Source organism: Amphiura filiformis, chromosome 1 (genome assembly GCF_039555335.1).
Source record: "Amphiura filiformis chromosome 1, Afil_fr2py, whole genome shotgun sequence".
NCBI classification, from domain to species: domain Eukaryota; kingdom Metazoa; phylum Echinodermata; class Ophiuroidea; order Amphilepidida; family Amphiuridae; genus Amphiura; species Amphiura filiformis.
The window spans coordinates 59,209,056-59,224,346 of NC_092628.1; the positions used below are offsets into that span (position 1 = coordinate 59,209,056).

Here is a 15,291-nt window from a genome sequence, read left to right on the forward strand (position 1 = left end):
TTAATATTTATTTTATATTAATAATATTATTATTTTTATTATTTTCATTTTTTTTTTATGATGATGATGATGATAATGATGATGATGATGCTTGTAGCTAATATTTTATATTTATTTAACTTTTATTCCATGCAAGTTTACTCGCACGAGTTAAACTTGCTCAATTTCGCACAGTGGTGCTCTGACATCATGCAGATCGATTTGCCGTTGGTGGGATAATTGTCTATCGATTGGATTGATCATGGATCACGTATTGGTGATGTCACTGGCTTTAAACTTTGGCGGACAATAGAATAACCATTGATTGACAAGGTTACCCCTGCGTCCCCTAGCCGCTTGTTGCACGCGAGTCTGGTGTATTTTAAAATAATGTATTGATTAAATTGATCAATTGCTGGTGTCTACAATCGATAATCAATTATAGTGGTAGAGACAGCTCGTAGGTCTGATATTGCTGTGATACTAACACGTGGAACAGGTAAGCTTATTATAGAAATTGATTTTTTTAAAAGAATATAGAATGTCACAACCATATTTTTGCCGTGACATAAAGGGATTGAGTGCCTTCAGAACCTTCAGAAAATTATATTGCATAAAATCGCCTGGAGTAACTGTCTAATAATTATCTAACATGTCTAATTAATAACTATAAACTTGAACTTACATGTGTATTATTAAGCTTACCACGTCAGAAACACCACTGTCCACCAGACGTGGTCTAATTCTGCATAAAACCGGGCAGCCTTATTTTTATAGATCTGCTGCGCATTCAAATTGCATTGTATTGCATCATAATTTCATTTGTGTCTATGCTAATTATGTTTACACAACATGAAGTATGAACTCACGTGTTTGTTTTCAAGCAAATTCGCCAATAGCTAGGGTGATCAAAAGCAATCGGAATATTACAAAAGTACAGATCGCATTCAGCTTACTTCATTATGAGATGATTTTTGGAAAAATACGGCATAATTTGTCTGAGACTGGTGCTTGCGATGCGGAATGCCATGCAGTAAAATATTAAAACGTTGCGGCAATCCATGATTGACAATTAACAATCGGCGCACAGTGTCATTGTCCCGATATCTTCATGGCAGAAATCGCCATGGTAGATTGAATCCACCGCCACGCATGACCAGGCCCGTATGCAGGATTTTTTTTGGGGGGGGTGCTGATTTTGGAAAAGTGGACTTTTTCCCAAAGGGGGGCGATTTTGTAAAAGTGGACTTTTCCTCAAACATTTGGACCTTTTTTGGCCAAAAAAAACGTAAAAAACCCTATTTTTTTGCTCGCGACGCTCGCAAATTGTCATTGTGGGACTTTTTGTATTCTTTTGCACATTTGGGGGGGGGGGGTGCGACCCCTGCGACGGGCCTGCGCATGACCATTATACATATCGCATAATAGGCTGAAGGACATCTGACTAAGGCTACTGACAATAGCCCCGATTAGCTCGGTGACTAACCTCGCTGTGTGTCAGTCAAGCATGGTATGCCATAGGTCATATATTCTTTTAGACAACCTTCACGATTGGCCTATCCACTGTGCTATATAATTCGGCACATATAAATCAGAATTATTGCGGAATTATTGTCAGTTTTTGACTCAAGACGCAAGCTACTGTCTCAAAGCGCAAGCTAACGACTATCATATCAGTTCAAAATATATATTCATGTGCAAGGAACCACATCTGGTTTAAATACGAAATCATTTACGGGAGATATTCATCATTTTCTACACCGGTATCCAAAGATTTTCTTCTCATATCAAACTCGTACATAGCATAGCAAATTCACGTGTATCGATCCCGGGTATTTATTTTAGTATCTCTGCTGTACCAAGTAATTATTAGCCAGGCGATGTCGGTGTGCGGCGCGTCCTTCGTATCCTCCGCTGTCAATTTCTTATCCACTCACTAATCCTCACAAAAGCTTTGTGTTGATTACGTAATGTGTGGAGGCAAATTGCAAAAGTACAATGAAATAATGAGTAGGGCGGGCTCGAGGCGGGTTTCTTCTTCATCTTACGTAACAGTATTGTTCTCCAAAAAACCGGAAGCTTGTCGTCTGGCGCTCTAGCTGAAATACAGCAAGATAATGTAAGATAGTAAATGTAAACCTGTATTTTAGCTAGAGTATCTCGAGCTACTGTCCACTGACCATGCTGACACAGAACACTACATGTATAGGAATACCGTATTACATGTCACGTTTTGAACAGAGTAAAAAACGACCATTAGGGACCATTCACAAACACTTGTAAGGGGGGCCTGATGCAAAAAAAATTTCATCACAAAATTTTTTCGGCCCCCCCCCCTTTACAGATCTCAAAACTTCAGGGCCCCCCTTTTGACATGAAAATTATGGGTCCCCTGAATAGGATTGAAAAAGAATTAAAACCATATTTTCCATTCACATTTTTAACTTCTAATTGTGACAATATCAGTGGAATTCATTCAAACTTCAGGAATAGACATTGTACCATACATAATTTATTCCTTCCATTTTTTATTACTTTCTTTTCTTTATTACTGATCAGCAGACTTGCAGCTAAATAACCATGGTGTTCTTTACATGCAATGCATGTGGTACCTCTGTGAAGAAGGCTCAAGTGGAGAAGCATTACATGACACAGTGCAGAAACTGTGAGGTGTTATCATGTCTGGACTGTGGCAAGGATTTTATGTAAGTAATCCACTTTAATCTTTTCTGTGAGAAGCACTTGCTATATTGCTATATTGATTTGCTATATGGTCATTTTCACAGTAAAGGGTGTAACTTTTGATTTTTGGGTCAAAATTTCAAACCACTTAAATATGTTTCTGTTTACTGAAATCATGCATAGAAGCAACTTAAATTCCAGTAAAATAATGTTTCAAGGCTTAAACCTTTTGATTTCTAATAAAAAATTTGACATTTCCATAACATTTTGGTTAAAAACTAAGAAAAAATGTATTTTACATAACCTCAGAAAATTATGACATGAAAGCTGGAATACATGTGAAATCCCATTCCAAAGTAAGTCAACAGATATAAGTTAAATTTTATACCATGTTTTGCTATGTTTGTAATTGCAGTTTTGAAATTTTTTAACGTCAAGTGTCATTTACAATGGAAATTTCCAAACCTTAAACATATTTTTTTAAGTTTTAATTGGGTTCCTAAAATAATTTGAATGTCTAACTTCATGTACAAATACTACTTGATAAAAGGAACCTCCCAGCCAAGTTTCACAGAAATTGGAGTTATTTTTTAGAATTGGCAATTCAAGCGATTTGTGTTTCGGAGGCTTCAGTTAACAACACAGGTGATCATAAAAGTAAAATATTTGGCTAACCACTACAAGTTGACATAAAAAATAGGTAAAAAATATCACAATTACCAATTTTCATGCTTTGCTTCTAAGTATTGAATTTCAGTTGTGACAAAATTAAATTATCACAGCAAGTCATTTTTTTTTTGTTTGAGGCTTCATGTTAACAATTGTTAAACATTGCAAAAGTAGTTTTTTTGAAAACAACAGTGTTGGGATCATCTAAGCTGTTATTTTCTTGTGTATATTGAATCAATGATTCTATGCGGCAGATATTGTAGATTTATCACATGTTAATTTTTTCACCCATTTGTTAAGTATGGTGTTTTTTGCATGTGAAGCCTCCGAAACAGGCTTTTTTGGATATCAGTATATTTTTCAAACATTAACCATAATGTCAATTTTTTTCTTAATTTATGACATTCTGCACATATCAAGTAATAATTACAATGCAGATATCAGTATGAAACACACCAATTTAGATATGCATAGATGATAATTAATCTTATTGTTGTTTCGGAGGCTTCATTTGTTTCGGAGGCTCAATTGTTAACGGAAAGTTTGTATTGGGTCCCATTTTCAAACGGTGATATATATCTCCACGATTTAAAAACATGTGACTTGAGGATCTACTTTGCTACATTTTGATAAATAGATTTGATGAGCTCTTTTATTTATATTTGCACAAGCTTGCTGAACAGTTTGTTTCGGAGGCTTCAAAAAGTTAACGGAAAACGGCTCTTTGAAGTCAAGATTTTATAAAAATTTTAAAAGCTTGCAAATCGACTAATTTTTGTTACTCATTTCAAGTTAAGATAACACCTGTTATGAATCAAGAAGAAGTGAAGAAATAACCAAGAATTATGAACCAAAGCTACACCCACAAAGTTTGTTAACAATTGTTAACGGAAAATGAAGCCTCCGAAACAACAAATATCGAAGTCCGGTTCTCAAAAATACAGGGCTGTTCACAATTAAATCTAATGTGGCAGTGTTTACTGAACACATGACTGTACTTTCAGGATAAGAAAAATTATCCATGAACTAACTGAAGAAAACACAGGGTTTTACAAAAATGTTACTGTTTTTTATAGTTTTTCAAAATGGCAATATTAAGTACATTTAAGCCTGCTAAAACTAAACGCAGTAACTCCCAAAGCTGATTATGCTAACCAAGGTAGCTGCTAACTAGATGACTTATGTGGCCAAAAATCATGGAATTCTGTGGCTTTATTAGAACACTACGGATTAAAATGTTAAAAATCCAAAGTTACACCCTTTACCGTGAAAATGACCATATTGATTGGTTGGGGCACACATGCTTGGGTTTCGTTTACCTTTAACATGGACTTTAAATTTAAAATACTGGCATTTTGATCCATTTTAGCATTATTGGTCCATATTAGCAGATTTGTGTGTGCTTGCACACAAGTTTTCACAGTAAAGTCATTGGCATATACAGCGTTCGAAATAGGGCCGATCAGCCGGCCATTGGCCTGTAACTTTTTGGCCTGGCCGGTAACTTTCCTGACTGGCATCTAGTTGCCGGCCCGGCTGGCCGGTAACTTTTTAAGATCAAGCCCGGCTGGCCTGTAACTTTTTGAGGCATATTTCGAACACTGTGCATATTATATTAGTGAGATGATTTTGCAGCCCTCCTTTGAAAATTTTGCCCTGTATGCTAAGGCAATAGAAACAAATTTGATCTTTCGATCGACCATCGATGCTTGGTCGATCCTTGTTATTTATGAAATCAATTAATCTGCTATTGTTTGTGATAAAATAGTAATTTGTACATGTAGTGATAGTGGCCAATGTAAATTTATGATAAAATTCTGATTAATTATTTGATAATTCATTAATAACAAGCATCGAAGCAGCATCGACGGTCGATCCGAAGATCGAACAAATTTGTTCCTGGTGCCTAATAGTACTGGGCTTGTTTAACTTGTTTAACCTTTTCTTTGATAATTTCAAATTTGTTTTAAATGATCCAGCCTTTGTTATCAACCATAATTGACTTGTTTTGGAACTTCAATAGTTTTCCAACAAAAAAACAAAGAAGATGTTGCTGATGTTTAATATTGACACCCTTAGTGATAAGCCTATCAGTTCAAACTACCAAAATGATGTCCTTGTAAGTACTCCTCAAATATTTTAGTATGTGCATTAAAAGGGGTAAAGAAGAAATATTCCTGCATTGTACATTGTAAATACTAATTATGTTCACTTTTGTTGGTATTCCAGAGGTGATGCATACAAAGAACATACAAAATGTGTATCAGAGAATGAGAAATATGGTGGCAAGAATTACAAGGCTCCTGCTAATAACAACAAGGGAGAGGCTAAACAAGAACAATGGCTACAGGTAGGCCTGCATGTTTTTAATATTTTAATTGTCATCTGAAATCGTGATAGCTATGACTGGTATAAAATGTAAAAGCGAAGAACGATGTATGGCAAAAACAAGCGATTGCCCATCGCTTTTCTAAGTGATGCATCACAAATATTCTTGAAGAGGTTCATTAGGTTTGTAGAAACTCAAATACAATATTTCATCTTGACAAAACCAATTTGTTTTACTGACCTGACAGTTTCGACCATCTTGGACGATGGTCATCTTCAGAGTGATGTTTTTTTCGACTTCTCTAAGCATTTAGCGGAAAGTCTAGCAGAAGTCATGATAGAGGAGGGGGAAATCTTCAACTCACATGACGTCGTCTCACTTTTTACAAACACGCCAATTGATGAATCGCTTAATGTCATCAAAGCCAGATTAGAACATGACAAGACTCTGAGTAAACGGACTCTTCTCGCGGTAGATGACATCATTGATCTCCTTAAATTTGTGTTAACCACCACATATTTTCTGTTTCGTGGAAAAATATATAAGCAGCGTTTTGGTGCAGCCATGGGGAGCCCGGTGTCCCCGGTTGTCGCGAACTTGTATCTGGAGTTTCTGGAGCAACAAGCTATAGCAACAGCCCGCTTGGATTGTAAACTGCGCTTATGGAAACGTTACGTGGATGACATTTTAGAAATTATAAAGGAAGACCAAGTGGAAAATCTCACCACGCATCTCAATCAAACGGACCCCACGGACAGCATCAAATTTACGTATGAGAAAGAGCGAGAAGGATCCATACCGTTTCTTGATACTTTGATTGTGCGCAAACCCGATGGTTCGGTCAAGCTACTGGTCTACAGGAAAGCTACACACACAGACCAGTATTTAAATTTTGCTTCACATCACCCTATTCACCACAAGTTGGGCGTGATCCGCACATTATTGGACAGAATGAATAGTGTTATATCTGAAAAGGAGGACAAAGATCAGGAGGAAGGCAAAATCAAGCACGCACTTAAACAATGTGGCTATCCCGAGTGGACGTTTAATCATGTCAAACGCAAGATGGATAGTAAACAACAGGCAACAAAGCCCAGTAAGAACAAGAATTCCACAGAAAAAAGCAAAGGACTTGTTATAGTTCCTTATGTTGAAAAAATGACGGAGACAGCCACTCGCATTTTTAGAAAACATGGTATAGCTACTGCGGTACGTCCCCACACCACATTAAGAAAAATGTTGGTTCATCCAAAGGACAAGAGAGACTCCATGAGTACCACGGATTGCATTTATGAAATCCCCTGTGCAAATTGTGACAGTACTTATGTAGGAGAAACTGGGCGTCGCTTCGAAACAAGACTGAACGAGTATAAGAAAGAGTAGTAAAGGAACTTTTACTCGACAAACAAGGAAACAATCGGTCAGTGAACAGTCCAAATCAGCGATTGCGGACCACGCTGCACAACAAAATCATATTATCAATTGGAAAGATGCCCAAGTCCTCGAGAAAGAATGTAATTGGGAGCCCGCCAGTATCCGTGAAGCAATCTGGATAAGGAAGAGAGCACCGAACACCATGAACAGAGACGAGGGGGCCCATTACCTTAGTCATGTGTACGACCCACTTCTGGGCGCTGGTGCGCCCTCTGTTGGTGTACAGAAGTCGAAAAAAACATCACTCTGAAGATGACCATCGTCCAAGATGGTCGAAACTGTCAGGTCAGTAAAACAAATTGGTTTTGTCAAGATGAAATATTGTATTTGATGCATCACAAGCAATCAAGCATTCAGCAATCTTGTGTAAATTCAGTTTTAAAGTTATTCCTGCTGCCCCACACTCCCAACTGCAGATTTTGTTAAATTGTAATGTGTCTTTGTACTATTTTCAATCTGGTAACATAGCCCAGTAAGCATGGATGACTGCAATTCATGTGTGTGTCCTCTGTTACCAGGCCTGGAATTAAGAATTTTACCTCACTTTTATACAAGTTGGGGTGCTATTCCTTCTCGTGAGGTGCAGTTTTTAAGTGCAGGTTTTGAGGTTGCTTATATTACCAATATTGCAGGACTCTAACCTCGAATAGCAGAACAGGTGAAAAGCTATATCGCAATTTAACACCCCAGTTTTCAAGAGGGGTGCAGCATGCATATTTTTAGGTGCAAAGTGTGATGCGATGTAGCTTGATTCCAGGTCTGTTTGTTACACCATGATTGATGTGTGCATCCTTACATGCACACACATGTTTATTGCAATTGAAATATACAATGTAGGACTAGAACAGTGAGCCTGCATGCACACCCCCTAACATCACACATTCAGGTTATCAGTCGTCTTATAAAATTTATTTTTCAGCGTGTCCGGGAAGCCAAGGAATCTGCTAAATTGAGCCCAGGAGTGGCCAAATTACTAGATAGAATAGCTGATTATCCCAATGTGCCTAGGAAGAAAGCAAAGTTTGAGGTAAGCCTTTTTACAGTGAGGTCTTGAGGTATACGAGATAGGCATGTTACTATATAATTTCACAAATTCATACAAACAGACAGACCTCACAAGATACACTGTAAAATTCTGTTAAAGAGGAAGCCTGGGTGAACCAAACTAGCCTGGTTATCAAATTAATCAGTGAGAAGGTTATCTCTGAATTTGACAGGTGCTAATTGATGTTTTAATGTTATTGCATCAGTTAGCACCTGTCAAATTCAGAGATAACCTTGTCACTGATTAGTTTTATAACCACTCAAGTTTGGTTTGGTTTCAAATCATACAATACAATTATTGCTTGTATTATTTATATTATTTGACATTTGTATATTGGTAATTAAAATTTAAAAATATTATTATTATTATTATTATTATTATAATACTATCACCATTTATACTTTCTATACCTCATGAAATTAAGTTTGATTTGGAAACAAATTAACAAGCACATAATTTACAGTTCGGCTCTTTTTAGCCTAATTTCTGGTTTTCTGCACCTTGGATTAGATTTAATTTTCTAGATAAATGGCGCATTTACAAATGCTTATTTATTATTATTAATTATTAATTATTAATTATTATTAATGTAGAATTTGATAGTCAAAAATTCCATTGCATGATTGAAATCCTACAAGACATCTTCTGGCTGTGTGGAGTGTAGCTTTTTATAGGGGGTGAACATTTCTGTACAAATTATCATTTTCCCACATGAGTCAACTTCAAAGAGTCATATTCCTTTCCATATTTCAAGCTATGTATTAATTCATAATTCTTTCTGGTTGTTTTGTTACAGAATTTTGTTTACAACAGTTTACGTGTGTCCAATAAAGGTCTTGTGGAGGAGGTGTGGAAAGTGTTCAGTGAGGCAGGTGTTAACTATTACAAAGACCTCGTTAATGAGGTACTCTATAAATAAAATACAGGGTGTCTCAAAATGATTAGCACCCATCTATGAGTTGGTTTACATATGACTTATGTCTCTGATCAGCTCGTAATAGGCAAGAATTATTCGATTTTTGTTACTGCACAAGTCATTTAAGTCCTAACTTACGTCCACGTAAATTCACAAAAGCACACGTCAGTCATGCAAAGCACAGTTCGCATAGGTAGGCCCTACTGTTATGCCATTGTATATCACTCCATGATGTTATGAGTCCCGCCTATTACAAGCTGATCAGAGTATAATGATTAACATGATTAGGATAATAACACCTCTTCTGTTTCTTCCTCACTTATAAGATCTGTTCTTGCTATTAACTTTAAATTACAAAAAGTTAACATTAAATGTCTTTATTATAATACTAGTGCTATAATGTCTTTGAAAAGATGTGGTATAAAGAAGTACTAATCATTTTGAGAAAACCTGTAAACATGCAGTACTATTTTTGCTTAGTCGAGTCAGTGATTTCAGCATGTTAAGGCAGGTGATTAGCAGATGCATACTCACAGTTTGATACAGCACCCAATGAAATGTGAACCTACATCACTGACTACACTATAGTAAAATTCTATAATAACACATGATTTAGATATGTCCAACCAAGTGAATTATAAGTAGGAATTCTCCATCATTAATTGATTCCAAGAGATATTGGCTGACCCCACAGCAGGCAAAATTTTCTTATCTTATTATTCAGTTCAACTGAAGAAAAGGTTATATCAGTGGTTTAAAGTTACATGTATCAGTGATTTTTCTATCAAGAAGCATATGTGGAAGATTATAAATGAGTATTACTTGGAAAGCACTTTGGAAAAAAAATTTATATTGCAACCTGTTGCACAAAAGTAGTAGCCTACCATCCCTCTCCTTCATGGTAGTTCACCATTGTAATCTTGATATAATTAGCTTGATTATGAAGTGTCTTGAGAACTCAAGCTTTCTGTAACACCCTGATTTCAAAGATGGTATCTGTGGTTTGCACATAGCAGTGTAATTGAATATATGTATTTGTTCTTGAATAGGCCTCGAAACCGAACAACAACCAAGCTAAACCAGCCAATAACAACAGTGCCTCTGAGAATTCATCCACAAATAACAACCAATCACAAGATTCTAAAACTAGCCAACCAACAGACAGCCAGAGTGATCCATCAGAGGCTGCTGACCAATCACAAGGCTCCAAAAAGAAGAAGAAAAAGAAGAAAGATAAGGATGTGAGTGAAGCTATGGCAACAGATGAAGGAGGCAGCAACTCAAAGAGGAAGAAACACCAAGGTGATCCAGAAGGCACACTATCAGATGAAGATGCAACTGATTCAAGAACTGAGCAAGAAAACACTGTGGTCAAAAAGCATAAAAAGAAGAAGTCAAAAGATAAGAGAACTGAAGATAATGGTGTGAACTTGGAAGATAGTGAAAGTAAGAATAAGAAAAAGCATGAACAAATTGCTGAAGAACAAGTAGAGGAATCAGTCGTTCATGTAAATGGGAAATCAAAGAAAAAGAAGCATAAGAAGCACCAGGAGGAGGCAGGGAATGTACCATCGGGAAAGAGGAAAAGGGATGCGGATGCAGAGGATTTTGAGGAGGATTGCACAACACAGAAAATACAAAGACTGGATGATTCAGTGGTGTCTGAAAATGGGGATGTAGAAACCAGCAAACCTAGTAAGTATGTGACCCCCATCAAACAAATTGAGGACAGTGTTGCCAAGTTATGAGCTGAATTACCTGTTGAATCCTTTGGTTCTTTATTGATCAAAACATGGGGAATTTGTGATTTATTGTGATGGCATTTACATTGAATTAAAGATGAATAAAAACTTTGCTGTGATGCAAAAATCTGAAAATTTAGTTTTCACATTACTTCATTTTACTTGATCAGTCATGTATTGTTAAATGCAGTTGAAATGCCACCTAAAATGCTTGCCATGTTAAATCAATGCTTTAAAATTACGAGAGAGTTGGTACATAAAAGTCTGCATGTAACAAATAGCTTGGTCATCATGAAAGTATGAGGAAAAACAGGTAAATAAGGGATATATATATTATTGTTGAGACAAGTAACCCAGATATACTGATTGTAAAAGTTGGCAAATTGCTGTACATGTACTGTTAAATTGCAAATCCATTAGTTGTGGGTATCATAATGATAATCCATTTATATATTTATTTATTTCCTTACAGAAAAATTCAAATGGGACAGAGTCATAATTTCAGTGCTCCAAAATTATCCTGATCATCAACTATCTCTAAAGAAGCTTAGGAAAAAGGTATGGAATAATATCAATTATCAGATGTCACCACAGAAGAAGATTTTTAAATTGCTACCATTCAAAACATATTATCACATGTCAGAGTCATTCAGTTGCAAGGTGTGATATTCTAAGAATTGGAAGTTGCAATTGGTAATTGAGCTGAAGTGACCCAATCTGGGCTTATACACTTTTGTGTTTTTTAACTGAGTAGTTTGGGACTCTACAATATGTTTATGTGTGTATTAAATCTTCAATTAAAGAATTTCATTTATTTGATGTCACTGTCACTTTTACCAGGCCTCAAAATGAGTCTTAAATTTGTACAGACCGCCCAGGTCTTATATTAGGTTGTGTACTAAGTTTTTAGGACACTATATGATATATCCAGTATCCCTCACATTGAAGGCAGGGTATTTGGTCAGAGGGCTTGCCTTTTTTTTACAAGTATTAGCCATTTGAACTATCCCTTGTGTACTAGAGGATTGGTTTGAATTGACTACGTTTGGACAGCATGACAAAATATGACAAAAAAATGTATTCCAGTTTATATACTTTGTTCGGCTTATCAATGGCAAAGACTAATAATATTGATATAGAATGGCATGCATAACTACTCTAATTCCGCTTTAACAATTTTGGCCAATTATAGGCCAAACAAAGTATAGCTTATTGCAGGTAATTAATCTACCAGTTCTTTGTTTTGCTCAGGTACTGAATGAATACCATGCCTGTGGAGGAGATGTACGTATCAAGAGCATTGAGGAGCTGCGTGCAACATTTGAGAAGAAAGTCAACAAGAATCCCAACTTCAAAGTTCATAAGGAAACTGTGAAACTTATCAGCTAGATAGACTGAGAACATTTGGAGACATTTATATTTGACTATAAATGAAGAGCCCGGATGCAAACAATGTATGCCAATCAGGAGAATATTGTTTTCTCCAGCTTTGCTTTTTACTTCGCAAATTACAAAGGCAGTACATATATCAAGAGCTCCATGCAGCATCGCGTCATCACTATTTGGGCCAATTTAAGTAAGGGCTATTTCATGGATATGTGATTTTATTGGGGCTGGAAATGGACACAGGTCTTTGTTTTCACTGAAAAGCTCATTATTTTCTGTAAATTTTTGTTATAAGGTCTCATTTACGCAAAATGGATATGAGGTAGTGTTGCGCTGAGTCTGTGATGGTTGGAAAGTAAAATGTGACATATGATCTGGTCCGTGGAGGCCAAAGGGGGGCATTTTTGAAACTGAGTTACTATATTATTACCAAATACAAACATTAGGCTATCATATACTGAAAATCCCAAAGGTCTAGCATACTTGGTTCTAAAGTTATGAAGTTTTGTGATGTGTATTTTCTTATGTATTTTATTGTTTTTTACTCCATATTTTTTAATTTATCTCAATTTCAAATGTGCCGCCTTTGGCCTCCATGGACCAGATCGTGTCATAAATGCTAATGTTGATTACTTTTGTTTTAACTTTTGTGGTAAGAACCCTTAAATTTTTCAAGGTCATTCTAGTATTGCATATAAATGTTCATCATAAAACAAAAGTAAGGTGTTTTTTACAGAGTCTATGATTTCAGATTTCTTGCGTGATTTTTACAATTTCATTTTGCGTTACATTTTTATGTGCATCGGTAATAACTTTGTTGATGATTTTAAATGCATCGCCTGAATCAATTAGCAGCTGAAATATTGAGGATTATTCAGGATTTTGATGAGTTCTGTACATCTTGTGTTGATTATTATCCACTACATTTGTTTAAATTCTGTCTTACAAGGCAGAAATTAAATATGCTGCAGCTATTCATTTGCCAGATTTTAGCATAAAGCATAATAATCAAGAATGAACCGTATTTTTAAGAAATATGGATACCTTTCGAGCACGATAAAAAAGTCATTTTTGATTGTTTATACAATTTTTCCTGGGCTGTAATTTTGTTCCTTTTGTTCTTGTTTAAGATTACACCATTGAAGGTAACAAAAATGACATGTTTCTTTTGTATCAGGCAATTTAGATTTAATGAATATTATTATTGAGTTTTTGTGCATTTTCCTTATATTTACACATTTAGCCTTTATTATTTACAAACCTTAATTTATTGTGTGGCCATCTTAATTAAGAACCGCATAATACTTGTTGCTCAAGTGAGTTGTGACTATACAGCACTCGCAGGCCTCAAATTTTAATGTTTAAAATGTCAAAAGGCAATGTTTAATTTTCACTTTTCAACATAAATGAAGTTACCAATTGCTAACAGTGCATATGAGTAGTTACTGAAGTATGAAATTTTATCGTGTCATTAAACAATGGAAAACAAAAGAACTTTGCATGGTTGTGTTGTCACAAAATAGATTTTCCAGACATCTTGTTTGTTTTGTTTGATGTCACGTGTTTACCATTGAAGGCAGAGGAAGTTATGATTCACATTATACTGTCTTGATATGTAAAATGATTAACAGGGAATAATTTTAAGACTTGATCTCTTGAAGTAGTGAATATCATCAGTGGCCGCGCCACAGGGGAGGGGGCATTTCTTGCCCCCAGTCAGAACTCTTTCCCCCCCTGTTTCCCCCCGTAAAAACCCAAAATTACAAAAATGTCACCTTTTTGTGGTAAATTAACAAAAATAGATTTATTTTAAAATTTAAATCACTGTGTGGCATTAGATGTCAAATCAATTTAAATGGTTTGTTTTTAAGGTTTAGTGCAGATAGGAACATTTAAAAACCAGGCTTTATAGTTGATTGTTTGCATCCATTATATGTTATCCAATAGGATCATAAAAGTTTACAACTTTTGATCCAAACACAAGAAATTATTCCTACCTCAAAATGTTCAGGTACCTCGCCATCTTTCATCAGTGAGATGTGTGACTGATGTGTATCATCAGGTTGTGACCTTTTTGAACTTGAACTTAGTCACAGTCAACAAAGACATGAGAAGGTACAAACTTCCAGGAGTCTACATGTTCGAGACTATGATCAAGCCTCTCTCTCCTAATACAAGATAAGGAGTCATCTGAAAATTCTGAGGTTGGAATAATTTCTTGTGTTTGGATCAAAATCATTAAATATACCAAGAGCGTCCGTCTAGAGATCAGAAGGCAGGTGTGTAAATTTAAGATTTGTGTACAAAGTATTGGCCATATGGGCAAAAACTGGGTGTGTATTTACAAATTTGGGTGTGTAAAACACTCCCTACATGGCTGACTGCCTAAGCCCTTGTCAGAAGGTCATAGTTTGAATCCCATGCTGGCACATTCCCTTGCTTTTTTTTCCCTTGTTGGGTTGTGTGCCGGTGGGGATTTGTGTTTATTTGTTGTCTTGTTTAATTGTTACACTTTCGGTTGGTAAACTGTTCTTTCTTTCTAATACCAACACAGATGATCTTCCATGAAGGATCATTGAATAATATGGAAAGCATCATATAATATGACTTTGTTGGTATAGATATAAATGTTACTCAAAATACACTGCTACATGTATAATTTAAAATACACTATGTATTATTTAAGCTAGTCTTTTCACTAGAAACTGAAAAAGGGTTTAAAAAATTGAGTATTTCAATTGTTGAAGTTTCCCAACATCTGTACTTGACAGTTTCCTTTTTATTGATCATATTATCTCTTAACATAAGTAAATATTAAAAATTACCACAGGCTGAGTGTCTCCCATTTAGCGGCATAGGCACAGGAAACACATATGGCCTCCAACCAAAAACCCCTGGCAGTGTTAAGGTTAAAGCCATATTATAACATTTCGTTAAAAATAGATTAGTATTGATTTTTGCAGAGAATCTTTGTTTACTAAAGTACATTACAATCGTGTAAAAACCTGAATTAAAAAAAAAATTGTGGGCGTTCTCCTCAGCAAATGTTATAATATGGCTTTAATGTATGTTAGGCTTTGAGTACCACTCTTTCAGGGTGTCCCAAATG

The 15,291-nt window shown here is 35.7% G+C and overlaps 1 protein-coding gene across 3 annotated transcripts; it reads left to right on the top strand.

Annotated features, from left to right (window-relative positions):
- Positions 1-402: 402 nt before the first annotated feature.
- On the top strand, positions 403-12,921 carry LOC140149824 (cell growth-regulating nucleolar protein-like). 3 transcript variants are annotated; one of them, XM_072171864.1, is made up of 8 exons: positions 403-478; positions 2,542-2,684; positions 5,560-5,680; positions 8,013-8,120; positions 8,935-9,042; positions 10,104-10,749; positions 11,269-11,354; positions 12,048-12,921. In XM_072171864.1, exons 2-8 carry the CDS (start codon positions 2,560-2,562, stop codon positions 12,183-12,185), a joined length of 1,332 nt encoding a protein of 443 aa, XP_072027965.1. In that variant the 5' UTR covers positions 403-478; positions 2,542-2,559; the 3' UTR covers positions 12,186-12,921. The 3 variants fall into 3 exon arrangements, with proteins under 3 accessions (XP_072027965.1, XP_072027975.1, XP_072027970.1); XM_072171874.1 differs by having other exon boundaries at positions 8,935-9,006; XM_072171869.1 differs by having other exon boundaries at positions 404-478; positions 2,539-2,684.
- The last annotated feature ends 2,370 nt before the right edge of the window (positions 12,922-15,291 follow it).

What these genes read in the sequence shown, in the direction of transcription:
- LOC140149824 (XM_072171864.1), top strand. Translation starts at nt 2,560, where the DNA reads ATGGTGTTCTTTACATGCAATGCATGTGGTACCTCTGTGAAGAAGGCT. An exon ending in AACAAGAACAATGGCTACAG is followed by an intron (nt 5,681 to 8,012) that starts GTAGGCCTGCAT and finishes TTTATTTTTCAG; the next exon opens with CGTGTCCGGGAAGCCAAGGA. An exon ending in TAAAGAAGCTTAGGAAAAAG is followed by an intron (nt 11,355 to 12,047) that starts GTATGGAATAAT and finishes TGTTTTGCTCAG; the next exon opens with GTACTGAATGAATACCATGC.